Source organism: Symphalangus syndactylus, chromosome 18 (assembly GCF_028878055.3).
Source record: "Symphalangus syndactylus isolate Jambi chromosome 18, NHGRI_mSymSyn1-v2.1_pri, whole genome shotgun sequence".
Taxonomy (NCBI): Eukaryota; Metazoa; Chordata; class Mammalia; order Primates; family Hylobatidae; genus Symphalangus; species Symphalangus syndactylus.
In genome coordinates this window covers 76,145,231-76,172,804 of record NC_072440.2, presented here as the reverse complement: position 1 = coordinate 76,172,804, position 27,574 = coordinate 76,145,231, and the positions used below count along the sequence as shown (strand labels likewise).

The window sequence follows — 27,574 nt, the reverse complement described above, 5'->3', positions numbered from 1 at the left end:
CCAGGCTAACAAAATGTGGCCTCTTAGAGTCTTTGGGAAAACCCACCAAGTAGATACAGAATATTTTCTGAGTGGTAAATTAATTATGTACATGTATTGGGGGATTATTGAAAATCCTTTGTCTATAAATTCCTAAATAACACTATTAATTTTTACTATATTTGGAAGATAATTTGCTGAGCTAGAGTAAATTTATCTCCATCCACCTCTATCCAAAACTTAAACATTAAAATAGGAAAATCTGAGTTTAGTTTATTGAACTATTAGAAGGGTCATAAATCACTGTTAGTATCATTGTCCATACCCTTCCAGATATGAGAACTGGATCAAAAGCATGCAAGTAGCATTATCCCAAATATATGTAAGGTAACCAGCTTGATTTAGGTCTGAAAGGCAGACTCGTCATGGAGTAATTGAGGTTTTGGTCTGGAAAGGATGTCTGTATGCCTTTATGTCATCTCATGTTTCTCCCTAACTTAGCACTAATCACACGGCATCAGATGACACAATATATATGAAGAGCTGGGTCGGTAGTCTCATTTCATAAATAACAAAGCATGTATAATTGTTCTTATTTTTGACATTCTGAGGTGTTATAATCATGCACACCCCCAAAGACACGTATTAAGTATGTCGATTGAAGGTTTTTGTTTTAAATGGACTAATTTACCTCTGAATTGACTATCTTCTGATTCTGAAAATTGAATTCATCTAATAGGTGATGTAGATGTTGCCAAGACTTCTAAAACGTGGCTATTTTGTGTAGTCCACATCTGATTCATATATTAAAAAAAAAAAAATTCATGACCGTACTTTGCTTTTAGAAATTCTTCCTCTAACATGCCAGAAACACCCCACCCCAGGACCTGTGCCCTCACTGTCCCCTCAGCCTGGCAGCCTGGAACTCTCTTGGCGCAGATGGTCACAAGGCTCCATCCAGCCTTTATTCAGATATCACCTTGGTGAGACCACCCCTCATACATACTCCCTCTCTTCCTTCTCTGATTCATTTTTTCTTCTCAGCACTTGTAATATCCTAAATATTTTACGTATTTATATTGTTTATAGTCAATTCCTTGAGGACAGGGATTTATGTCTATTCTGTGCGTGGCTATATGCCCAGTCTAGAATGGTGCTTGTTCATTCTCATGTAGGTACTTGAGAAAAATGTGATGAATGAATGGAAATGAGCATAAAAATTACCTACCTGTTCTGTAGTTTAAATTACGTTTCTCCCCCTCAGGCATCTTGGTGTATAGAGCCCACAGAATAATTGAGTCGTGTCAAGAAGCATTCATCTTGCGCCTCTTTCGCCAGAAAAACAAACGTGGTTTTATTAAAGCTTTCACAGACAATGCTGTTGCCTTTGATACTGGTTTTTGTCATGTGGAAAGAGTGATGAGAAATCTTTTTGTGAGGAAACTGTATCTGTGGCCAAGGTAAAGAACACTATGTGACAAATAATGGTGACATTATTTGTCATCTTTTTTTGCGAGATCTACTGTAACTTAGTTGCACTTTGATATAATATAATGTAAAATTCATTGTAATTTTGTTTGATAGAACCTAGTCAGGTTTATAACAAACACATCCAGCTATAAATTTGTATTCACCAAGTTTGTGATTTTATTTAAGTCGAGAGCAATTTGATGGTTACTTTTCTGCTGGTCCATCCAAGACAGCCACTTTATTCTTTCTTATACATTTAGTGAAACTCCCAGGGATCTATAGACCCACATATACAACAGCTTTAGGTGTACTGCAGATTTATTGGCTAAGATTACCACTTCTGCTTTGAAAATTACTCAACAGGGAAATGAAGCACAAAGGTTTTGAAGAAGTTTTGTTAATTTCTAGGAATAACATTTAGGTTTCAGTTTTCAAACATTTTTGCAACCTATGCTACCATGTATTTTGGTTATGATATATGTTATTTTAAGAGTAGTTGTACACCAGGTGCAGTGGCTCACGCCTGTAATCCCAGCACTTTAGGAAGCCAAGGCAGGCGGATCACCTGGGGTCAGGAGTTCGAGACTAGCTTGGTCAACATGGTGAAACCCCGTCTCTACTAAAAATACAAAAATTAGCTGGGCATGTTGGCACATGCCTGTAGTCCCAGCTACTTGGGAGTCTGAGGCAGGAGAATCACTTGAACCCAGGAGGCAGAGGTTGCAGTGAGCCGAGATCACACCATTGCACTCCAGCCTGGGCAACGAACGAAACTCCATCTCAAAAAAAAAAAAGAGTAGTTATAGTATTTTTAACTTTCTTGATTATACCTTGTTTTAGGAGTCAACAAACTCTTCATGTAAATGGCCAGGTAGTAAATATTTTGGGCTTTGCAGGCTATATAGACTGTGACAATTACTCAACTCTGTTATTGCCCAAAAGCAAGTAGACTGCTTACATAAGTAATGGGTGTGACTGCATTCCGAAGAGACTGTAGGAACAGGTACAGGATTTGGCCCAGACGGTAGTTTGCTGACCCTTACCTTATCTGAATAATACAATGCTTCTATTCATTGAGGTTCAAAGTGTTTTTGAAAACGTTGTTTTGCTTTTCACTTGTTTGTTGTTTTGCTTTTCGTGTTGTTTGTAGCATTTATAAAAATGGGGTGTTAAACCAAGACTAGAAATATATAGCTGCTGAAATCTAGAAAATTGTTGAAAAATATTTGTCTCTTTAGGTTCCATGTAGCAGTAAACTCATTTTTAGAACAGCACAAACCTGAAGTTGTAGAAATCCACGTTTCTATGACACCTGCCATGCTTGCTATACAGACTGCTATACTGGACATTTTAAATGCATGTCTAAAGGAACTAAAATGCCATAACCCATCGCTTGAAGTGGAAGATTTATCTTTAGAAAACGCTATTGGAAAACCTTTTGACAAGGTACTCTTTTTCCTTTTCAACACAGTTTATTATGTTGTAATTTTAAAGAATGCAAGTTATTTTAATATTTGCAATGTTGTTGATAGGAATTTGCTGTTATTTAAGAATAAAATCAGAGGTCATTTAAAAACATAGCTTCTTTGGTTTACTGGAAAGTAATAATTTATAGTAAAATATGTGGATTGGCATATAAGCATCACTCTCACTTTTGCAGTTATATAGTAAGTGATTATCTCTTATTTTAAGTATAATCAAGAAGAAAATAAATAACTTTTTTTAATTTGAAATGACAGCATTTGGATGTCTACAGGTAGAAGAGTTTTACATAAGAATGCTCCATAATTGTACATGAATTTATGATCTCTTTTATGGAATAAAAAATAATTTGGATGAGTTTTCATTACTGAGGAGTGTGAAACTTGCTCTGTCTTAAAATTACATTCTGAATTGAGGAAATGGTAAGACATCAGTTCCAGGAATTTTTATTCTAACTAATTTTTTTATTATAGATTAATATTGCAGATATATAAATGTCTACTTCTTCATTATAGATTAATATTATTACAGATACATAAATGTCTAGTATTGAATTGGAGATCCAGAAAATGCTGACTTTTTAGAAATTCTTGGCAGCCTTTTTGTCATATTCTGGTAGAATAAGTTTCTGTCTTTTAAACTCTGAGTCTATATCACTGGCAATAATGCATGGCAATTATAAAAAAGGAAAAAATTAACTTCTTATTTCTCTAATTCTTCAAAAAAGTCAATTGACTATGAAATATTGATACATAAAACTAATTTTATATATTCTGTTCCTCTATGCTTAAAGGTTTTCTGATTTAGTCCGTGGTGATTTTTTTTAAATCCCACACAATCTTTTAATAGAATGTTATATCCCTAGAAAAATAAAATTGTAGCCTAACATGTTTCACACTAAATTTCTGTTGATTATCCCCCTGGTTAGTAAGTCACTTCATTGTTTTCGATATTCTTTTAGTAACCATATCTAAATAGAGATATCCCATGTGTTTTGTTAAAATGTTTAATATTTTGTAGACGATTTTACAAAAAAGGCATGTAGTTATATATCCCAGTTTGTTCAGGACAGTCCCAGTATCTACCTGTTGTCCTGCAGTGATTATAAATAGTGTACCTTTTCTTTTTCCACAGGTGTTCTGGTTTAGACAATAAACTGTACAGTCATCCAGATACTTCTCCTGCTCATTATTAAATTTGTTAGATAAGATTCCATGCCATGGTACTGCTTTTATATCAGGCTACAAATTTCTGATAAAAAATCAGATAATTCTGTACCTATAAAGTTACAGAATCAGTCTGTGAAGGAAATATACATATACATAGCTGTGGATATGTAGGTACCTACATAGTGTATACATAAAGCTGTTCTTTTAGACAGCATTTTGGAATCTTAAAAAATAATCGGCCGGGTGCGGTGGCTCACTCCTGTAATCCCAGCACTTTGGGAGGCCGAGGCGGGCAGATCATGAGGTCAGGAGATCGGGACCATCCTGGCTAACACGGTGAAACCTCCTCTCTACTAAAAATACAAAAAATGAGCTGGGCGTGGTGGCAACGCCTTTAGTCCCAACTACTTGGGAGGCTGAGGCAGGAGAATCGCTTGAACCTGGGAGGCGGAGGTTGCAGTGAGCCAAGACTGTGCCACTGCACTCCAGCCTGGCGACAGAGCGAGACTCCATCTCAAAATAATAATAATAATAATCAAACTTAGTCCATTGTTAATTTAACAAATATTTTCCTATCGTGAATCCACTTTAGAAAAAACACTAAAGAAATTTTTACACCAACAAATTAAGGTACGTTGTTATTTAATTTGGTAATTGTTATTTAATTTGTACATGGGTATCAAACTAAATTTTTCATTTCTTGGTTATACCTTATTTTAAAGGTCAAAAAACGTGATACTCGTGTACAAATTAAATAACAATGTACCTTAATTTGTTAGTAAGCCATCGTGCTTGGTTTATGCCCTCTGCTTGGTCCATTTGGATCCCATGTCTTTATCCATCCAGGATAGTCAGAGTCAAACTTGGCAGGAATTGAACATATCTGAGCTGCATGCTTAGATTCTGTTCATAAAAACAAATCATTGATTATCTGATGTTTATCAGGTCTTTTCTCTCCTGACAGTAATATATATTTGGATGATAGATTGACTCTATCTGATCATAAAGATTCTAGCAGTAAGACATTCTTCTATATTTGAAAATTTAAACATTATTATTAGAATTTTATTAACTGAAATGTTCTAGCCACTTCCTTGAATAATGTTTGCGGTTTTCTATTATAGTAAAATATATATGACATAATATTTACCATTTTAACCATTTTTAGATATACAAGAAATAATCCTTTTGAAAGTATGATTTGTATTAAGAATAACTATACTTAACATATTTTAGCAATACCAAATTTTATTCTTGTTTTAGACAATCCGCCATTATCTGGATCCTTTGTGGCACCAGCTTGGAGCCAAGACTAAATCCTTAGTTCAGGATTTGAAGATATTACGAACTTTGCTGCAGTATCTCTCTCAGTATGATTGTGTCACATTTCTTAATCTTCTGGAATCTCTGAGAGCAACGGAAAAAGCTTTTGGTCAGAATTCAGGTGGGAGATTAAAATACTAATAATATTCTAAGAGCTGATTTGAATAAAGTGTTAGGTTTTAGGGGGAATCAGGTGTGAAAAGTGCTATATTCAACTATATGTTATACTGAGATTTCAAATTATGTTTTATGTTCATAGCACAAAGATGTAGGTTTTATTGATAGCTAATGTTTCCGCCTACTTAACGTCTGTTCTGTATAATAATAAATATTCATATCCGTTCCGGGCAATTTTATTTCTAGAAAAGACTCTGTGTAGTACAGGCAGTCCTCAACTTAGAAATAGGTTGTGTTCTGGAAGTTTAGTTGTTAAGAACTTAAAATTCATTTTCCTCAAAGCAAAAGCAAGGGAGTATGGGGTTTCTATCAGCTAGAGTGCCAAAGACTGAAGAGCAGAAGAGATTTGTAGGGAAATATACATATACAGCTGGCCACCATCTTGTTTGGCTACCACTGTTTTGGCCTCTGTCACTGTTTGACCAGACCAGCGGTTTTCAAAGTGTGGTCCATGAACCCCTGGGGTCAAGATTTAATACTGTTAATAATTCTGATGATTCTTTAGGGACATTCTTAAGTGATGAACTGCAGAAGCATGACAGCAAAGAATGCATTGAATGCCAGTACACTTACATGGCACTGCCTTGGTTCGTGCTACGGCACCAGCATGTACAATTATGGAGCGTTCTTATGTAAAACTCTTCTACCTGTAGATATCCAAATGTTGTCATTTCAAAGTAAAAAATGTTATTTATTTTCTTCTTGATTATAGTTAAAATAAGAGATAAATACTTACTATATAACTGCAAAAGTCAGAGCAATGCTTATATGCCAATCCACATATTTTACTATAAATTATTACTTTCCAGTAAACCAAAGAAGCTATGTTTTAAATGACCTCCAATTTTATTCTTAAATAACAGCAAATTCCTATTAACAACGTTGCAAATATTAAAATAACTTGCTTTTACACCATCACTGGAAATGTCAACACAGTGTAAAAAGTCAAATAATGTCATAGTATTGTTATGAGAAAAGTTTTGACATCACATAGCCCTGAAAACATCTTGGGGACCCCTTGGAGTTCATGGACCACACCGAGAAAACCACTGGTTTAGCTGAACAGTGACTGATCACAATAGTGAGAGGAGGTGTGATTGGTAGGAAGGCAGGATGACAGCCAGTTACATATGTAGGGTCATGTGACCATGAGAGACTATTTTAAATTAACCATAAATTGATGGCACTTTTTCTTTTAACTTTTCATATTAGGTTGGCTGTTTCTTGACTCCAGCACCTCGATGTTTATAAATGCTCGAGCAAGGGTTTATCATCTTCCAGATGCCAAAATGAGTAAAAAAGAAAAAATGTCTGAAAAAATGGATATTAAAGAAGGGCAAGGTATCTTGTAGCGTTAAGTCTTTAAATGTGTTTTTTATTTCAGTATTTGGTATGGAAATTTAAAGTGCAATTTAAAGTCTTCTTTGGCCATATGAAAAGTGTGTTCCTTGAAGATAAATGTATGTATGTTTGTTATATTTAACGTGTAATGTATGTCGAAAGTATATATGAAAAGTATATATGTAATGTATGTCAAAGTATACAGCATGGCAAGTCTTGCAATCTATTGCCCGGGGGTTCCAAATAACAGATGCCAAATATCGATCAAAAGTATGCTACATAAGGAACTATATATTGACTTTTTTAAAACTTCAAAGTAATTATTATTTTTGAGTCAGAGTGAGGTTGGGGCATGGTGGCACACACCTATAATCCCAGCCCTTTGGGAGGCTGAGGCAGGAGGATTGCCTGAGCCCAGGACTTCAAGACCATCCTGGGCAACAAAGCAAGACTCCATCTCTACAAAAAAAATGTTAAGGCCGGGCTCAGTGGCTCACGTCTGTAATTCCAGCACTTTGGGAGGCTGAGGCAGGCCAATCACCTGAGGTCAGGAGTTTGAGACCAGCCTGGCCAGAAACCCCATCTCTATTAAAAATACCAGAAATTAGCCAAGCGTGGTGGTGGGCACCTGTAATCCCAGCTACTCAGGAGGCTGAGGCAGGAGAATCACTTGAACCCAGGAGGCGGAGATTGCAGTGAGCTGAGATCACACTACTGCACTCCAGCCTGGGCAACAGAGTGAGACTCCGTCTCAAAAAAAAAAAAAAAAAAAAAAAAAACTTTTAAAGTAGCCTGGTGAGGTGATGTGCACTTATCATCTCAGCTACTTGAGAGGCTAAGGTGAGCCCAGGAGTTCAAGGTTACACCAAGATATGATCACACCACTGTACTCCAGCCTGGGTGACAGAGTACAACTGTGTCTCAAAACTAATAAATAAAGTCAGGATGGAATATTTGAATATCCTTTTTAATTTTTAAGCAACATAAATATACTAGAATGAGGCAAATAAGGGTTTTATTCCAGCATCTATCTAGTGATACTGTAAATATCACTAGTTTTTTAAAGCATGGGATAGGGTTAATGCCTGCTTTCTGCCTAGTTTAAAGGTCTGTTTCAAAACTTAATTGAGGCCGGGCACGGTGGCTTATACCTGTAATCCCAGTACTTTGGGAAGCCAAGGCAGGCGGATCACCTGAGGTCAGGAGTTCGAGACTAGCCTGACCAACATGGTGAAATCCTGTCTCTACTAAAAATACAAAATTAGCCGGGAGTGGTGGCACATGCCTGTAGTCCCAGCTACTTGGGAGGCTGAGGCAGGAGACTTGCTTGAACCCAGGAGGCAGAGGTTGCAATGAGCCGAGATCATGCCATTGCCTCCAGCCTGGGCAGTAAGAGTGAAACTTCATCTTAAAAAAAAAATCTTTTTAAAGAAAACTTAATTGAATATATTATTGATGTGTTTGTGTTTGAATGCTTATAGAAACAAAAAATTTAATTTTTGTCTACTTTTATCCATGTTGAGGATTATGAAAGTCATGGGGATTTTAGAAATAATAAATACTATCATTCTGTACCGATGCCTTTGTTTTGTATAGCTGCTTATATATAGTATCACAGAAACAACTAACACAGAATGGTCTCTCATTAGTGACCATGCATGTAACTTTCTACCAAGGCATTTTGAAAGCCATATTAATGGTTTGAAGTATCTTTCGTTTACACCTCAAGTAGATCTTTTTCAGGAAAGCAGATTCCATCTGACATTATAAAGAAAGCTTAATGGGCATATGTACTGATGCTCGTGTTATCTGTTGTTTTAAAAGCCTTTGGAAGACTTCATGGGTAAATATTATCACACAGAATGAGATATTTTTATTTCTCTACAGAAACAAAAAAGGAACTGGTCCTAGAAAGCAACCCAAAGTGGGAGGCACTGACTGAAGTATTAAAAGAAATTGAGGCAGAAAATAAGGAGAGTGAAGCTCTTGGTGGTCCAGGTAGGAAAAAAGGAGATGAAAACATTTGCTTTCAAAATCTATCAAATGAGTCCTGATTTAATTAGCTCTTTAGAAGTAGTTCAAGACTAGCCTGACCAACGTGGTGAAACCGTGTCTCTATTTTAAAACCCTGCTATTTTATCTATAAAATGTAGACAAATAAATGGCAAATGAACACTGAGATCCTAGTGGCAACCTCGTTTCTGCTCGTTTGATATAATTTTCTCCATGTTGAATCATTGTATATTCATGAAAGCAGGTTTTTTCACTAGTTGGGTTCTTAGGACTTCTATTTAAAGATTGAGCTAATCTCTACACATATTCACCAAGCTTTAAATCTGGAATCCCCAAGGAATAAACTAATGGGTCTCCTGTTTTATATCCTCAGCCAAGTATCTTTCCAAAGAAGCCTCAACTCTTCTATTACTTTAATATGTAATGAGCCGGTACAAACTGAAGACATTGTCTAAATTGGCAGAGGAGACTAAGACAATTCACAAAAGAGGAAAAATCCATTTGGAATGAATTTAGGCATGTATAAGATCCTCTGCAAAAAAATATTAATTAAAAAGAACTTCTTTAAAGCCACCATTACACCACAGTTGTACTTTCATAAGATTAAATAGTCTGGCTTCAACTTTACTGAAAATATTTAAGTAATCTTGCCAGAGAGGAGAAAGCATTTGATCAATACCTAAGACCCTTTTTAAATAGTTTGTAAATTGTGGATCTTTAATACCAAAGGGTAAGATGTCTTCCCTTCGGGTGAAGGAATAAGGGGGCACAGGGAAACTAGGAGGACAAGTGAGGTAATAGTAACATAATGTTGTTTTCTATTTTCAGGTCAAGTACTGATTTGTGCAAGTGATGACCGAACATGTTCCCAGCTGAGAGACTATATCACTCTTGGAGCGGAGGCCTTCTTATTGAGGCTCTACAGGAAAACCTTTGAGAAGGATAGCAAAGCGGAAGAAGTCTGGATGACATTTAGGAAGGAAGACAGTTCAAAGAGAATTAGGAAATCTCACAAAAGACCTAAAGACCCCCAAAACAAAGAACAGGCTTCTACCAAAGAAAGGACCCTCAAAAAGAAAAAACGGAAGTTGACCTTAACTCAAATGGTAGGAAAACCTGAAGAACTGGAAGAGGAAGGAGATGTCGAGGAAGGATATCGTCGAGAAATAAGCAGTAGCCCAGAAAGCTGCCCGGAAGAAATTAAGCATGAAGAATTTGATGTAAATTTGTCATCGGATGCTGCTTACGGAATCCTGAAAGAACCCCTCACTATCATCCATCCGCTTCTGGGTTGTAGCGACCCCTATGCTCTGACAAGGGTACTCCATGAAGTGGAGCCAAGATACGTGGTTCTCTATGACGCAGAGCTAACCTTTGTTCGGCAGCTTGAAATTTACAGGGCTAGTAGGCCTGGGAAACCTCTGAGGCAAGTTATAAAGAATCACAACTTTCAGTTGCACAGTTCTTTAGGATTTAACCCAGAAACTATACCAGTTGCATGTTAGTTTTCTTTAATATCCATTATAATACTGCTTATGTTTATGAAACCTTATTTTGCTTCCTGATGAATCTGGGAAGTTGGATAGGAAGGATGTCAAGTGTCACAGCAGAACAACAAACCAAGGGGACTGCTCATGTTCTCATTACGTGCTGCTGTGCATTCTGGCCTTTATTCTTTGGGCATTGGTTTGCAGCGTATGGGGTACTGTGTCTGAAAAAGTCTAGGAAATGCGTAATATTCTAATTTCTACCAAAAGTTAATATAACTGACTCGGCTAAGTAATTTTAATCTTCTAAAATGTCTTTCTTATAAATTTTAAGAAATGACTCTAAATTACATCCACATAAAACTAAAGTGTTGGGGAATTACTGTACCAGGTTTTCTTGAGTTTCAAGAAATATCAGATGAAACATCTACAGAAATATCAGATGAGAAAATGATGCCTCTCAAAGAAGATAGTGTTCTGGCTTTCCAATTATCTGAGGGGAAATAAACAGCAAAATTAATATCCTGAACTCAGTCTGAACCAAAAACGGAGCCAAAAGAAACCTTCCCCTAGCATTTTAACTAACACAGCCTTTCAGAGTAGAGATGAATGGAGGAGCTGGATCAGAAATAATGCAGGATGAAGAGATTAGATGAGGCTGGTAAAATAATTATAGGCTGGTAAATTTTTTGTACTTTGCTGTTGATCAACTTTGTAGATAGCTTATGTACACCAAGCTTCTTTCTTGCCTGAGAACAGAATAGTGTGATATTTGGGAGCAAAATGTTACAACCAGAAGGGACCTGGGAGTTCAGCCACTTACTCTATCAACGGGAAACTGAGGCCCAGAAATGGTGACTGACTTGGCCTTGGCCACATGACACATCCATGGGAGAGCTGAGTCTCTTGACTCATTACCCAATGATCTTTTCTCTGTTTACACTTCAAAGAATTATCATCTAGGAAGATAACAGCTAAAAGAAAAACCAAGGCTCAAAAAGGACAATAGCTTTGACTGAAGGTGAAGCAAAGGGACGGAGGAGGTGCTTGATTCAGCTCTCTTGGCAACAAATAAGATGGAAATGCAGGCCTTTTTTTTTTCTTTTTTCCTTTTTTTTTTTTGAGACAGAGTCTTGCCCAGATGCCCAGACTGGAGTGCAGTGTTGCAGTCACGGCTCACTGCAGCCTCACCACCTCCCCCTTTCCCTGACTCACGTGATCCTCCCACATCAGCCCCAAGTGGCTGGGACTACAGGCATGTGCCACCATGCTCAACTAATTTTTTTTTTTTTTTTTTTTTGGTAGAGATGGGGTCTCACTATATTACCCAGGCTGATCTTCTGGGCTCAAGTGATCCTCCCATCTCAGCCTCCCAAAAATGCAGGGATTACAGGTGTGAGCCACCATGCCCAGCCTAAAAAGCAGGCCTTTTCTAAGAGAAAGTAGATCAAATTATTCTTTGAGATGCCTGATATAATCCATATGTCTTCTGTGCCCGTGTATTTATATAAAATGTGTGACCGCTGTATTCTGTTAAGACATGAATAAAAAAAAGTTCATAGGCTGGTTTTCATAACTACTATCCAACTTTTTAAATGATTGTTTGGCAGAGGTGCAAAGAAAGAATTGGAGAAGCCTCTAAAATTTGTGTTTTTTTCTGTTTGTTTATAGTTATGAGGAAAGAATTATTCTATCCCTCTAGTTATATTTCAGTGTTTACCTAAACTCTTTTCTTCGTTTTGGCAAAAGAAAATAAAAAATGCCCTGTGTGGTAATGAGACCTTTAACAGGTGGGGTTTAGGCAGCTTAATTTGAGCTAGTGTGATAAATGAAACCTTTGATTCTTAGTCAAATATTTATTATTTGAGCACTCTAGGTTGCTGATTTCACATGTTCTGCTGTTCCTTTCAGGGATTAAAAATGCTGTTTTTCCAACCTAAAAGTTCTGTCTTAACATGCAGGGTTTACTTTCTTATATACGGAGGTTCAACTGAGGAACAACGCTATCTCACTGCCTTGCGGAAAGAAAAGGAAGCTTTTGAAAAACTCATAAGGTAATACATAGAAAATCAGTATGAAAGCCCCAACTACATTGGAAACCTCTGGATGGGGGAATATCGGATAGCCCTGCTCAGGAAGGATGGGGCAAGGAAGAAGTTGGAGAGGATCACCTTGAGATAAACCTGTGGTCTGAATTGTCCTCCAGTGTAGACCTCAGCACATGCTTCCTTTTTCACTTCCCCCTCTTTTCCTTCATCTCCAGTTGCTTTTCAGTGGTTTGTTTAATATTAAGAATGTTAGAAATGTGACAAAGACAACTGCTTTTCTGTTTATGAAGCAGTATGTTAAAACACCAGAAATATAGCTAAAATACTGTTTTTCTAAGAAATATGTTAGTAAATCTCCCTCCTCCCTGCCTTATGCACAATTTTCTCCCCTCCTTTGAATGATTTTTTTTTCTCCTTGTAAAATTTCCCTTGTCTGTGGGTGGGTGGCTGCTTTACCGTTTATTGGGAAATGCTTTTACAACACAGCCAGTTACGATCACCATCAATAGAATCACTCTGGGAAAATATTTCTTAGGAAGTGTGTTGTTTGTCTGAACATACACATGTGTATGTTTTTAAGAATGAGTATCTGGTACTATTCCAAATCCAAGTAGAAAATGGCTTTCCATTTTACGAAAGGCAAATGGTGAGATATTCACAAACTGGTTGGCTACCTCTTGCCCTGAAGGCATTCGAGAAATCTGATAACCACCCACCAGGTATATTGTCAAGGAGATTGCAGCCTGGTGTGGGAAGATGGGCCAGATGTTCTCTAAGGGCCTCAGAAGCCAGGGCAAGGGCCGGATGGGGCATCACAGAGCTGAGCCAGAGAAAGTTAGATCAGCAGAGACTATGGCCTGGATGGAGTGGGCTGGGCCAGACCAATCTTCCAAGCCTCAGACATTGGCAATGGAGGGCAGAAATTATTTTTAGCAGTAGTCAACCTGCCAGGACCCTAGGCCGAATTTCAAAATGGATAACCATTCTACAGTGGTGGCTGCGGGTTCTCAGGGTATGTGCAAAATATACATAAAACCTGGATAGCCCAGGAGAAGAATTCTTGGAAATGGGGGTGTTTGCTGAATCAGTGGCATGGAGTCCCATGATGGGGGTCAGCATGGTGCATGGGCAGTCCCCTCTTTTCCCTTCACATCCTCTCGAATGGTGACATGCCTTGGCCGTGGATTCATCCAGCTACTGGTCATACAAGTATTGCTCAGTCCTCTCAGCCTATGAAAATATGTTTTCTACCAACGTCCTCTATGGGATTGTTTATGTCGTATATGTGGGTGTATATATTTTTGAAAAACATAGTTCAGAAATCGTGTTATAACAGACCAGGCATTATACCAGCCGCCTCTTGTTCCAGGCTCTTTGCTCTGTCTTACTCTTTGTCTTCTAGACCTTCACGCCACAAGGCTCAAATAGTAAACAGATATTTATTAAGCATCTGGTATGTGCCAGGCCCTGTGCTAATATTAAAGTGCTGAGGTTACAAGTGGTGCAGCAAAAGCCTCTGCCCTCCTGGAACTTACCCTTCAGTGGAAAAGACAGACATTAAATTATTGTGAATATTGTAATAAGTGGAAGTATCCAGAGCACCGCTGGCTGCAAAGGTGAAAGAAGAGGGTGTAACAGGAGAGTACATCAAAGACCCCACCCAGACCACAAGCTGATGGGGAGCCGCTTCCCTGAGGAAGTCATATTCAAGCTGATACTAGGCACATGGGGTGGAAAGGGGGTTATGTTGAACAAAGACGTGTATGAAGGCTCCCAGGTACAAGAGGCCCTGTGAAGGATTTAGGGCTTCACGGGCAGTAAGACTGCACTGAAGCATTCTAAGTAGGAAAGTGACTTAAGTATGTTTGTAAAGGCTCTCTGTGGCATCAAGCTGAGGAGTGAGTGAGTGTGGAAACCAGTCAGAATGCTGTTGCAGTCTGATGAGAGAAAGTGGTAGCCAAGATTAGGTTAATGGAGGAAAGAAGACAGATTTGAGAGAGATTTGGGAGATAGAATCAAAGAATTGGTGATACTGGTTGTGGGCCAGTACCTCCTGACCATTCCTTCACTCTTTTTAAAACAGCCTTTGCCCAAGTTTTCGCTCATTAAAATAATTGTCACCTAGATAGAAATGAGTGCACAGAGCTAAAATACTCAGATTGGCTTTTCAGTGTTCATGTCAGGGTTCCCCAAGATCATCCTCAGGCTCGATGATTCACTAGAAGAACCCACATGAGTCAGAAAAGCTGTTATACTCACAGTACAGTTTCTTTCAGCAAAAGGATACAGATTAAGACTGGATGCAGTGGCTCACGCCTGTAATCCCCACACTTTCGGGAGGCCAAGGTGGGCAGATCACTTGAAGTCAGGAGTTCACGACCAGCCTGGCCAACATGGTGAAACCCTGTCTCTACTAAAAATGCAAAAATTAGCCAGGAGTCGTGGCGCATGCCTGTAATCCCAGCTACCCAGGAGGCTAAGGTGGTAGAATCACTCAAACCCCAGGAGGTAGAGGTTGCAGTGAGCTGAGATCGTGCCACTGCACTCCAGCCTGGGCAACAGAGTGACCCCCGTCTCAAAAAAAAAAAAAGGATACAGATTAAAATCAGCAAAGGGAAAAGGCACATGGGGCAAAGTCCAGGGAAAATCCAGGCCTAAGCTTCCAGGTATCCTCTAGCAGTGGAATCACGTGGATGTGCTGAATCCTCCCAGCAACAGTGTGTGACCACACATGCAAATTGTTGTCAACGGGGAAACTCACCTGAGCCTTGAGGCCCCACATTTTTACTGAGCTGAGTCACATAGACACAGAGTACCTCCATGGCTGGCTGCAGCTCCTCAGACTCTAGCCCCCAAAGCAACAACAGACATTTACCGTAAATCACATCGTCAGCATAAACTATCTGATCCAACTGGCACATTGTGACCCAAGGCCTCAGGCATATAAAAACCTTCTTATCAGGGAGAATACTCCATGGGCTCAGAGCTCATCTCCCAGGAGCTGACCAAGAGCCAGTGTTGAGGAGAGAAGCCTTTCTTGGAAACATGCGGAGTTTGAGCAGCCCAGGCCTGCTGAGTTAATCCTTTCCTGCACAGTGTTAGAGCCAGAGGAGCCTGATAGAATGGGAGGAAGACATCACCTGAGTAGGTGAGTTTCATACTTCGCCTGTCTTCATGCAGCTGCCTCTTCTCCAGTGCATCAGGGAATCTAATATAGAAAAGGGCACTTTCAGTAGATAGTAGTAAGGTATCAGATCCCATGCCATTCCTGATTTATGCACCTGCTTCTACACATCAGAGGACTCAGTGACAAGATGTGGATTAGCCTTATGCGTACTGGAAAACCTCACTCAGCAGAACCTGGAACATGGACTCTCTCCCACATTTCAATCCATAGAAAAATTTCTGCTCAGCTTTTAACGTAATTTTATCTGTTATCTGGCATAATTTTTTTATGCTTTCAATGATGATTGTCTACTTGTCATAAATAAGATGTTCCCATTTTACCCAGCAGTCAATCAGATGGTTGCACTATTTAGAATCTTACGATACTTACTTTCCCAGGAAACCTGGGAAATTTGAGAGGTGCTGCTTTTGCAAAGTAAAAACATATTTGAGGTGCATTGTTCAAAAAACATTTGCACTGTGCCTATACTTAGAAAAACATTTAATGTGAAGATAAGACAATGTGCTTTTACCAAGACCTCCATGGGTGATGTAAGAACAAAAGCAGTTGTGGCTCTTTAAAATAACCAGAAAGGAACAAATCAGGTGAACTGACAGTGAAAGGATTATTTAGCTGGATCAAAGATCTGTAGATTACAGATAACAGGTAAAGAGGAAAAGATTATACTGCTAAATATAATAATTTTATTTCTACCCAGGGAGCATTTTAGCTGTAGAAAACAGCTAGTTTACCACTACATGTTGTAACTTAACTACAAGTCGAATATGAGAAAAAATATATTCCAGAGATGAAACCTGGACTATGAAGAAAATAAGCCTTCCTAACCAGTAATTCAGTTTCTACCCTGGGTAGAAAACTTAGTAATAACATCCTCAGTATACATAGCTTTGAGGAGGTCACTGCTTTTCAAAGGAAAGGGTAAGATTATTTGAAATTTTACTTTTTGAAAATATGATCACAAAATGGGCTAGCATGAGGGCTTAAGTAAATGCCCATTGGAAGAGACTTCTAGTTCAGTGCCACTTTCCTATGTTGGCATAGGATTACGTTGTACACGTTATTCAAATAACATTGAAGACTGGATGCGGTGGCTCACGCCTGTAATCCCAGCACCTTGGAAGGCCAAGGCGAGAGAATCACTTGAGCCCAGGAGCTCAAGACCAGCCTGGGCAACATGTGAGAACTCATCTCAATTTGTTTAAAAATTAAAATAAATTTTAATAAAAATACCATTGAAGATACTAAAGCAAACATAGGAAAGCTTGGTGCTTTAAGCAGAAATAGGAATCTGAATTTTTTAATTATTGTTTTGTGTCTGTCACATAGGGGAACTTGGATAATTATGCCACATGTTGAAAGCAAGAGACTGGCTGTTTATAATTATGATACATTTCTGTTAAACTGAATTACTGGTTAGGAAGGCTTATTTTCTTCATAGTCCAGGTTTCATCTCTGGAATATATTTTTTCTCATATTCGACTTGTAGTTAAGTTACAACATTTAGTGGTAAACTAGCTGTTTTCTATAGCTATTAATGGAAACAATTGTGGAATTATTTGAAAGCAAATCTTCAGTTTTTTAGTATAATCATGGATAATTAGACGAAGAGATTACCACGTTATAAGAAAAGTACAGTAATAATAACACCTAACATTTATATGTGCTTACTAGGTGCCAGGCACTGTTCTGAGCACCTTGCATACGTTATGTAATCCTCATAACAGTCTTTTGAGGTAAGTTTTTAAATTATTATCCTCATTTTACCAATAAAGAAATTGAAGTACAGAGCCATGAAATGACTTCCCTAAGGTCATGTGGCCAGTAAATGGTTTCAGATCCACACACTTTGGAACTAGAATCTGTACTCTAACCCCCTAAGATTGTACAGACTACAAATTAATCAGGAAATTGGGATGATCCCGTGTGTGATATACAGCTTAGCCAGTATAACAAGTAGAAACAAAGTGGGGGACCCAACATAATAATACCAAATGAATGTTAAGGAAAAATAGAAGAGCAATAATTTTTTGAATGGTTTGCCCTTTGTCCTAACCAGAGTGCAATAGACAGAATGGAGTGGTAATGAGTGGCAGCCAGAGCCATTGCCATTGCAAAGGGCTTTTCAGCAGGTAGCGCTTGAGTCTGGTATTGAGAATAATGAGAAAAAAACATGGAACTGGAACCATTGTCTGCCCCTTTGTGATCTAGTTATAAGATTTGTACTAATAATACATTTGCATTTATAGGTTGTTTCAAATAGTATAAAATTTTAAATTACAATTTCTGTTCTTTAGTAGTGTCTTCTAGTGATACCCTGCTCTAAAATATTTATCCAGAGTGGTTGAAGAATTGGACCCTCTGATTTCATTTCCTCTAGTGGGTGTATTAGTCCATTTTCATACTGCTATGAAGAAATACCCCAGACTTGGTAATTTATAAAGAAAAGAGGTTTAGTTGATTCACAAGTTTCACATGGCTGGGGAGGCCTTGGGAAACTTACAATCATGGCAGAAGAGGAAGCAAACTTGTCCTTCTCATGGCAGCAGGAGAGAGAATGAGTGCCAGCAGGAGAAATGCCAGACACTTATAAAACCATCAGATCTCGTGAGAACTCACTCGCTATCACGAGAATAACACGGGGGAAACCACCCCCATGATTCAATCACTTCCCACCAGGTCCCTTCCAGGACACATGGGGATTATCGGAACTATTAATTCAAGATGAGATTTGGGTGGGGACCCAGCCGGACCATATCAATGGGAAAATCTTGGTTGTTTTAACCCTTGTTGAAATTAATTAACATTGATGGTTCCTCTTCTATTCCCCTCACCTTAGTCTCTTTTATCGCAGTTCCTCAGTTCCAGTTGTTTTTTTTTTCTTCTCATGTTTGCTTTGTTCCCTCGACATCAGTTGTGAACCCAAGGAGGGAAGAGACTCAGCTTATACATCTTTTCTGTCATACCTGGCAGAATTAATTATAACATACTTTATCAATTTTGAAAAATAAGGCTACTGCAAACCTGGCTTACTCTTTCTGTGATTATTGAGGATCTTGTCATGATGTAGCTCCAAATTGCGAATCTTAGTTATGATTGTACTGTCCTCTAGATCTACTGTATAAGATATGAGCCACCTTGAAGACAAGAATTCTTGTGTGATCATGATTATATCCAAAGTACCTAGAGCACCACGCAGGAACACTCCATAAATGTTTTTCAATAAATGCATGAGTGAGTGAGTAATGAATGCTGCTCCCAAGGCATAACCTGAGCTGTTGATTTTTTGTTTTAATCTCTGATAGAAATTTGATTTCTTATATCTATTTTAAAATCTTGATCTTGATTTTCCTTTAAAACTCAGGGTGTTTAATGGGGCCTCCCACCTGGAGTTTTTAAAATCAAAATTCTATCATATATGTTTTTCAGTTTCTTAATGATTTTTAACCACCCCTATTTATGATTACCCTGAAAATGTTCGAATATAAATGATTTACATTTTAACATCAATAACACTTTAACCTTACAAACAGTCTCAGGAATCTCTTGGTGGCATTTTTTACATGTGGTGTTTTTTGACATGCTTATGTTGTTTCTTAAATATTTGAATATAAAGTCAAAATAAACAACTGCTTTTTTTACTCTGGAAAATCAAGACGTAGTACCCGACCAAGGTACTTTTTACTAACTTTTTCTACTTCCTTTACCCATCATTTGCCTTGGCATATTTACTTCTAATATATTCCTTGTTTTTGTTTTTGTTTTTTTCTCTTACTGCTATCATCATGTGGATCATTTTCAATACTACAATTTACAGACAATAAAATCTGGAATTTTGAAATTCGTTTCAAAAGCGTTGACAGTGTTTTCTCCCGCAGGGAAAAAGCGAGCATGGTTGTCCCTGAAGAAAGAGAAGGCAGAGATGAAACAAACCTAGACCTAGTAAGAGGCACAGCGTCTACAGATGTTTCCAATGACACTCGGAAAGCCGGTGAGTCCTGCACTTTGTCAGGCCCCTCCATTGCCTGCAAAGGGGGCTGTGAAGTTCCAGAGTTACTCTGCCAAGGCTTGGTCTATATTAACAAACTCTTAAAAATGGGTGTTGGGCCAAGGAGAGGATGTGTACTTCCCTACTCGAATCTCAGCTCTGCCATTCACTAACCATGTGTCCTCCCCAGAGTGAAGGCACTGTGTCATCTGCAAATCATGTGAGGTTGAGTTTTAGGCACCCCAGCTTAGAGTGGGTTATGTTCCAGCGTTTCCTTTATATTTGGTTGGTTGAGACTCAGAATGTACTTTTGCAAATAAACTTTGGTAAACGGTGATTAGGTTCTTATCTCAACCTAAAAAGCCAGTTTAACTCAGAGTAGTTAAAGGAAGTTTCTCCTTCCCTCCTCTGCCTCTCCCCTTAGTTGTATACATAGGTGGGGTGCATACACTCCTCCTCTCCTTCTGTATTCATTTCTTCTTGGTAGCTCCCCAGATCCCGGTGTCTGGTACACATTGCTGTGCAGTGTCCGAACTGTGGCATGCCACCAAGACCTGCTGAATTCCAAGTGCACTGTGATACAGAAGTCACCATTTTCCCATTCCCCAAATTCCTATTTTCCTGTGCCAGCAGCTGATTTCAGCCAGGTGGCATGAGAAAAGCAATACGATTGAGTTGGTTTAACCTTCGATGAGGGCAAGTACAGTTAGAGCAGTGGGTGTCAGAATTTAGTAGACTTTAGAATAACCTCAGATGCTCGTTAAAACTGTAGTTTCATAGCCCTCAATTCATAGAAATTCCGACTCAGTGGATGTGAAATGGAGCCAGCAGCTTGGGGGCTTCTGATGGAAGTGGTTTGGGAAACACTACCTCAGAGCCTCTGTGTCTTGTTCAAAGAAGATTCTTTGAAAAATCAACCAGGTTGTTGACATTTCATGAAGAACGACAGAATGTAAGGCAGTACGGGTACCACACAGAGAGCTGTTCATAGAAGTCTGTCCTTAGAGGTCAGTTCTCCACGCCTTCATATTAGTTGTCTGTGGCTGCTATAACGAATTACCCCAGACTTAGTGGCTCAAAACAGCACACATTTTATTATGTTACAGTTCTGCAGGTTCAAAGTCCAAATGGGTTTCACAAGGCTAAAATCAAGATATTGGCATGGCTGCGTTCCTCCTGGAGGCTCTAAGGGAGAACCCTTTCCTGGCCTTTTCCAGCCTCTAAAGGCCACCTGATTTCCTTAGCTTGTAGCCCCTTCCTCCATCTTCAAAGCCAGTAGCATAGCATCATCTCTTCTCTGATCATCCTGCCTCCATCTTTCACTTCTGAGAACCCTTCAGCCTACCTAGATAACACAGATAATCTCCCGATCTCAAAATGCTTCACAGAGATACATTCTGAGAAATGTGTCATTAGGCAATTTCTTCATTACATGAACATCACAAAACATGTTTACACAAAGCTAGACGGTCTAGCCTGCTGCACAGCTAGGCTATGTGGTATGGCCTATGGCTCCTGGTCCACAAAACTGCACAGCATGTTACTGTACTGAATACTCTAGGCAACTGAACACAATGGTAAGTATTTGTGTATATAAACACATCTAAACATAGAACGGTATGATAAAAATACAGTATTGTGATCTTATGAGATCACTGTCTTATACGCACTTTGTCATTGACCAAAACGTTGTTGTACAGCACATGACCGTATTGATAGGTTGCAGGGATTTGGATGTGGACATCTTTGCAGGGTACCATTATTCTGCCTACAGCAGCCCTTGATACTTAAAAATGTGATCCTTAAACCAGCAGCATTAGCATCACCTGGGATTTTGTTATGAATGCAGATTCTTACACCCCTTAGATCCCAGACCTACTAAATACAGAATCTTTTTTTTTTTTTTTTGAGATGGAGTTTCGCCCTTGTTGCCCAGGCTGGAGTGCACTGGTGCAGTCTCGGCTCACTGCAACCTCCACCTCCTGGGTTCAAGCAATTCTCCTGCCACAGCCTCCTGAGTAGCTGGGATTACAGGTGCACGCCACCACACCTGGCTAATTTTTTGTATTTTTAGTAGAGACGGGGTTTCACCATGTTAGCCAGGCTGGTCTCAAACTCCTTTCCTCAGGTGATCCGCCCACCTCGGCCTCCCAAAGTGCTGGGATTACAGGCGTGAGCCACCGTGCCCGGCCCGAATCTGCTTTTTAATGTGATCCCAGGTGGCTTGTGTGCATGTTATAATCTGAGAAGCTGTGGTCTAAGATGTTCATGTTTTTCCCACCTCCTTCCCTTTCCCCATCTCTGGACTCACTGATATAAATACAATAGTCCCTAAATTACTAGATTTGCTCAGTGAGCATTTTGACCATCTACTGTGTCTGCTGTTTTAAGCATCTACCCTCAGGCTTTGTCCTAGGAGTTGGGAATACATTAACCAACAAAATGTGATCAGTGCAATAATAATGGGCTTTGTGGAAACTGCAGAGGGGAGACCTTAGCAGATATGTGTGGATTTATGAATCATTGCAAGTAAGGAACTACTGAGAGAGTCTAACTTTCCTATTAGCTCGGTTTCGTTCAAGGGAAATTGCCTCTACTTTATAAACAAATCTTTTTGAAAATATAGAAATTATATGGAATATTACCATATAGAATTATGTGACCGTCCATCAGAGTTAACAACAGAAACATCGATTTTTAGATTTTGTTATACTCCTTCTTTGAGAGTTCTTCCCCAGTGACATTACTTACTTTTTCTCTATAGGTGGCCAGGAACAGAATGGTACACAGCAAAGCATAGTTGTGGATATGCGTGAATTTCGAAGTGAGCTTCCATCTCTGATCCATCGTCGGGGCATTGACATTGAACCCGTGACTTTAGAGGTTGGAGATTACATCCTCACTCCAGAAATGTGCGTGGAGCGCAAGAGTATCAGTGATTTAATCGGCTCTTTAAATAACGGCCGCCTCTACAGCCAGTGCATCTCCATGTCCCGCTACTACAAGCGTCCCGTGCTTCTGATCGAATTTGACCCTAGCAAGCCTTTCTCTCTCACTTCCCGAGGTGCCTTGTTTCAGGAGATCTCCAGCAATGACATTAGTTCCAAACTCACTCTTCTTACACTTCACTTCCCCAGACTACGGATTCTCTGGTGCCCCTCTCCTCATGCAACGGCGGAGTTGTTTGAGGAGCTGAAACAAAATAAGCCACAGCCTGATGCGGCGACAGCACTGGCCATTACGGCAGATTCCGAAGCCCTTCCCGAGTCAGAAAAGTATAATCCTGGTCCCCAAGACTTCTTGTTAAAAATGCCAGGGGTGAATGCCAAAAACTGCCGCTCCTTGATGCACCACGTTAAGAACATCGCAGAATTAACAAGCCTGTCACAAGATAAGCTCGCGAGTATTCTGGGGAATGCTGCAAATGCCAAGCAGCTATATGATTTCATTCACACCTCTTATGCAGAAGTCATATCGAAAGGAAAAGGGAAAAAGTGAGCAATGGTGGCTGTTTTCTTACCCGATGCCTGTACTTTTCAGTGGCTCCTTGCCAGACATCATAGGTCATTATTAATTATTGGTTTGATATTTCATTCTTTTCCAATGCTCTTAATGATTGTATGGTGGACCAGAAGCCAGGATTCCTCTCTGAACTCTGCAGTTAGGCATCACCTGAACTTGCCTATGCCTGCTCTTTTTCCTCCCTGCACTGTCTATGCCAGGCTTAGCGTGTTCCTTTTTAAATGAGATCTGTCAGGATCAGGTAAAGTTCCTCCAAGTGATTACAGAAGGTAGAAACTTCACCTGATCCTAACATATGTCATTTAGAAAGGAACATGCTAAGCCTGGCATGGACGGTGCAGGGAGGGAAGAGAGCAGGCACAAGAAAGCTGCCATTTTTAACAGTCCTTGTTATCTAGTGCAACATAAATAACAGTCTTAATTGCACTTAATACCAATGCCCCGTGGCTCTCCAAATCTGTTCTTTGCCGTTGTGTCTGCTGGACACTTGAACTGATGTTTGTGTAGGAAATCATGTTCTGACCCTTTGTCTACAAAGGAGCCTTCTGGAACACTGAGAAGAAACATCTCTTTGCCATTCCTGACCAGTTCCTTCTACCACATTTTCTTCAGCTCCATTCTTCTTCTGCCTGTCTGCTCTAAGGAAATTTCATGGGGCCTTCCGACTACTAATTCAAGACAGTCTCCTCTAAAACTGGTTGACTAGTCTTCTAATGACCCGAACATATGTAGCATATACTATAATTTCATTGTTCCAAATTAGTATTTTTAAAGCAAAATGAATTACCTATTTGCAAAAGTTAATGGTGAAGGAGCTCTTAGAATTCTCAATTTTTGCACATACTCAGTCTCCTAATATCAGAGATCCCTAAGTCCAGCTGGCTAGTTAGAGTTTTTTCAGACTTCCTCGTTTCCCAGCTCTTATATCCTAAGGCACCAGCATCATATCCTCTAGAAATACAACCTGATTGGCAGTGAGCCGAGATCGCGCCACTGCACCCCTGCCTGGGCGACAGAGCGAGACTTCGTCTCTATTGAAAAAAAAAAAAAAGAAAAAGAAATACAGCCTAAGCTCACCTTCCTGTGACTCCTCATTTCTCACAATCCTGTGCCAGGGTCTACTTTCTTCTTTGTGTGAGGACTCCAATACAAGCCAGTAAGTGGCCCGCTAAGCTTTTAAGATTTGGTTTTCCTGCCTTGAGATAAAAAGGATTGTAGGTAAATGAAAGATCAATGTATGGAATATATAAAAATTCAGAAGAAATATATACATTTAAAAATCCATAAAGAAAAAAATCTCATTCTAAACCTCCTGATTAAGTTGGCTTTTTATGTAAGTGTACAAATAGGATATTGAGAGCATCTTTGTGCAGTTTTTAAACTTTTATATTTAAACATTAACTTGGCTTTTATTCACATGTTGAGTAATGAGTAGTAAATTTTCTACCTCAGGAGCTGATACAGACATCAGTTCTGCTAGCCATATCACATATTTTAATGTTTCATCAACATCAGCTGTTTTTTTGTTTGCTGCACTATTGAACTAATAGACAGTGGATCATGTAATACAAAATTGTCTTCAACTTTAACAAAATTATCATTATTATTACTTTTTTTTGAGACAGAGTCTCCCTCTATTGCCCAGGCTGGAGTACAGGGTCGTGATCTCGGCTCACTGCAACCTCCACCTCCTGGGTTCAAGCAGTTCTCCCACCTCAGCCTCGCAAGTAGCTGGGATTATAGGCGTGCACCACCATGCCCGGCTAATTTTTGTATTTTTAGTAGAGACGGGGTTTCACCATGTTGGCCAGGCTGGTCTCAAACTACTGACCTCAGGTGATCCACCCACCTCGGCCTCCCAAAGTGCTTGGATAACAGGCGTGAGCCACCACACCCACCCAACAGAATTATTTTTAACTGTCCTTTCTGAACTGAACCTCTCACATTGGCATCTTGATTTGTTGGTACTTAACAGTATATATGGATTTTGAACTCTACACGAGGGTATTACCAGAATGAATTGAGGGGTATCAAAAACCAGATTGGTTACAGTAGAACCCTGTAAGATGATGTGGAGAGTAAGGAAAAGGAGAAGAAATAAAAATTAGCTTAAGATGGAATAAAGATTTGGGCTGCTAATTTTTTCCCAGGATTCAAAATATACCCCCTAGAATGGAAAACAAAAATTTGAATGATTACAACATTATTGTTAACATTCAATTTTGTATTTATTGTTTTATTGAATATAGTTCAGAGTATATTAAAATAGACCTACCACTTCAAATGATAATGATTATTATAATGTCTCTTCACCCTATTCTGGCACTTCTGCTTGCCGTATGTGGTTTCTATTTTTTTCTTCTTGTATAATTCCACTTGCCTTTTATTGTTGTCTCATTATATAAAAGGAACATCTTCACATAGCATATTCTATGAAAGGGGTTTCATTCCAAGTTGAGTTTTCAAAAATAAGGTCTTCTTAAAGCTACCATTTTCAACAGTCCTTGTTGTCTACTACAACATAAAAGTCTTAATTGCACTAATACCAGTGCCCCATGGCTCTCCAGATCTGTTCTTTGCTCTTGTATCTGCTGGACGCTTGAAGACAGGTGCACTGTCTTGTATGTATTTGAATTATGAACAGTAATTTCTAATGAATTCGAAAATGGTCATTGTAAGTGAAAGCCTCTCGCTACCACTTTGTCTTCCAACTACATAAATATATTTCAATGTATTTCCAGTTTTGGAAAGTTTTCAATACATCCATCAAGTGTTTACTTAGATTTTTGTACAAATTTTTTACAATCTAAGAATCCTTGGTAAAGGAACTAGAGATGCATGCAGTTGCAAAATTAATGTATTTATTTTCCAGCATAATTTTATTAACTTTACTTTTTTTCTGTCTAGATAGTAAATATCCAGTGTACTTATGAACTCATGTTTGGCTCTTTTAAAACCTTTTCTAAAAGCTAGATCAGCATTATTCTATTTTACAGGTTTTTTGTATAAAAATGTGAACATAAGAGATATTATGAGAAATCATTTTAAGTTTCATTTAAATCATGGTGCCTCTTTTGATACTTTCTTAAAATTGTGCAAGAAGAAATCATTTTTAGTAGTGGTCATAAATATTATCCTTTTGGCAGTAAGTTATTACTAATTCAGCCTGAAGCTCAGTAGACAATATGTCTACATGTGTTTGAGTACATCCTGGATACAGTTTCCCAGCTCATGAGGGACTGAAAATAGTCTCATTCATCAGCCCACTCGGATGTGAAGGGTTAAGTCTAGATTTGGTCACGTTGAAACTCCACAATATAGAATTAATAAATGGCCTTCAGTAGGAAAACCTACACTACAGCAAATCTGAAGAAGTGGGGCAGGGGGAGAGAGGCATTACGGGTCTTTCCTTTTGTTTTGCAAGCATAATTTGATTTTCCTTTGGCTCAGAAAACTCATTTGGGGAAATTCTCTTTTGTGTTCAATTTAACCTAGAAATGTCCTCTTAAAAACCAACATTTTAGGAAAGTTCTTTTTTCAGGATGGAGTATATTAAAATTAAGCCAGGCTTTGATGTGAATTATCACTTTTCTTTATTATTTTGTTTTCTATTTTGGTTTATAGCTATTTCTGGTTCAGTTCTGAACTTCAGCACTTAATCATCCTTATCGACCAGACTTTTGGTAGCCTAAACCACTATGCTGTTGTTTTTGTAATTTAAAGATGTATAAGCCAAAATTTGGATGGGAGTGAGACATAACTGATTTATATGAATTTTCACAGAGTTGTATTTGTGTGTGTTTAATAAAATATATATTTATTCAGTATTTTCCTCAGTATTTTATGGGCAAAGTAAAAATAACAATGCATAGTGAAAGGGCATATATTACCAGCAGTAATAATTTAAAATCCTGAAAATGTTTCATTTTTTGTCGTTTTTGTTATGCAGAATAAACGATTAAGGCAGAAATGCTCTTTGAACCACTGCTTTTGCTGTTTCATTCATTTGATAACCTACTTTCTAAGACTTGAAACTATTAGTTATTTTTCCTTTCTGCTTTTCATTCTGTATCATGTCTCCTTAAGGAGGAAAACAAAACAAAACAAGAAAACGATTCTTCTGAAAATATTCATTTGTCAGTTTGTAATGAGTGTGTGGTAAACACAATGCCTGGGATATCCTAGCTCAACAAAGGTGAATTCCTTGCCACTCCTGCCTCGTACATTTTTGTTCCTTTAATGTCAGGGTTGGAAGAAATGAATTATCCTTTCAACACCTCTGGAATTTATTGTAATGTTTCAAACAAGTTTAATTATTGGTTACTGATTGGCTCATTTCAATGATTTAAGTACATTTGCTTCTTCAAAATGTAGATCTGTATCCCTTTTTA

General features: G+C 38.7%; 1 protein-coding gene across 2 annotated transcripts in view; it reads left to right on the top strand.

Annotated features, from left to right (window-relative positions):
• ERCC4 (ERCC excision repair 4, endonuclease catalytic subunit) overlaps positions 1-27,164 on the top strand; it is a 32,561-nt gene extending 5,397 nt beyond the window's left edge. For both annotated transcript variants that reach the window (XM_055254352.2, XM_055254353.2), the window contains exons 3-11: positions 1,244-1,439; positions 2,688-2,895; positions 5,364-5,544; positions 6,813-6,941; positions 8,829-8,939; positions 9,783-10,380; positions 12,403-12,495; positions 19,552-19,664; positions 22,426-27,164. In XM_055254352.2, coding sequence (XP_055110327.1) covers positions 1,244-1,439; positions 2,688-2,895; positions 5,364-5,544; positions 6,813-6,941; positions 8,829-8,939; positions 9,783-10,380; positions 12,403-12,495; positions 19,552-19,664; positions 22,426-23,159 — 2,363 coding nt within the window. In that variant the 3' untranslated portion in view covers positions 23,160-27,164. The remainder of the gene's footprint in view (positions 1-1,243; positions 1,440-2,687; positions 2,896-5,363; positions 5,545-6,812; positions 6,942-8,828; positions 8,940-9,782; positions 10,381-12,402; positions 12,496-19,551; positions 19,665-22,425) is intronic.
• Positions 27,165-27,574: the final 410 nt, after the last annotated feature.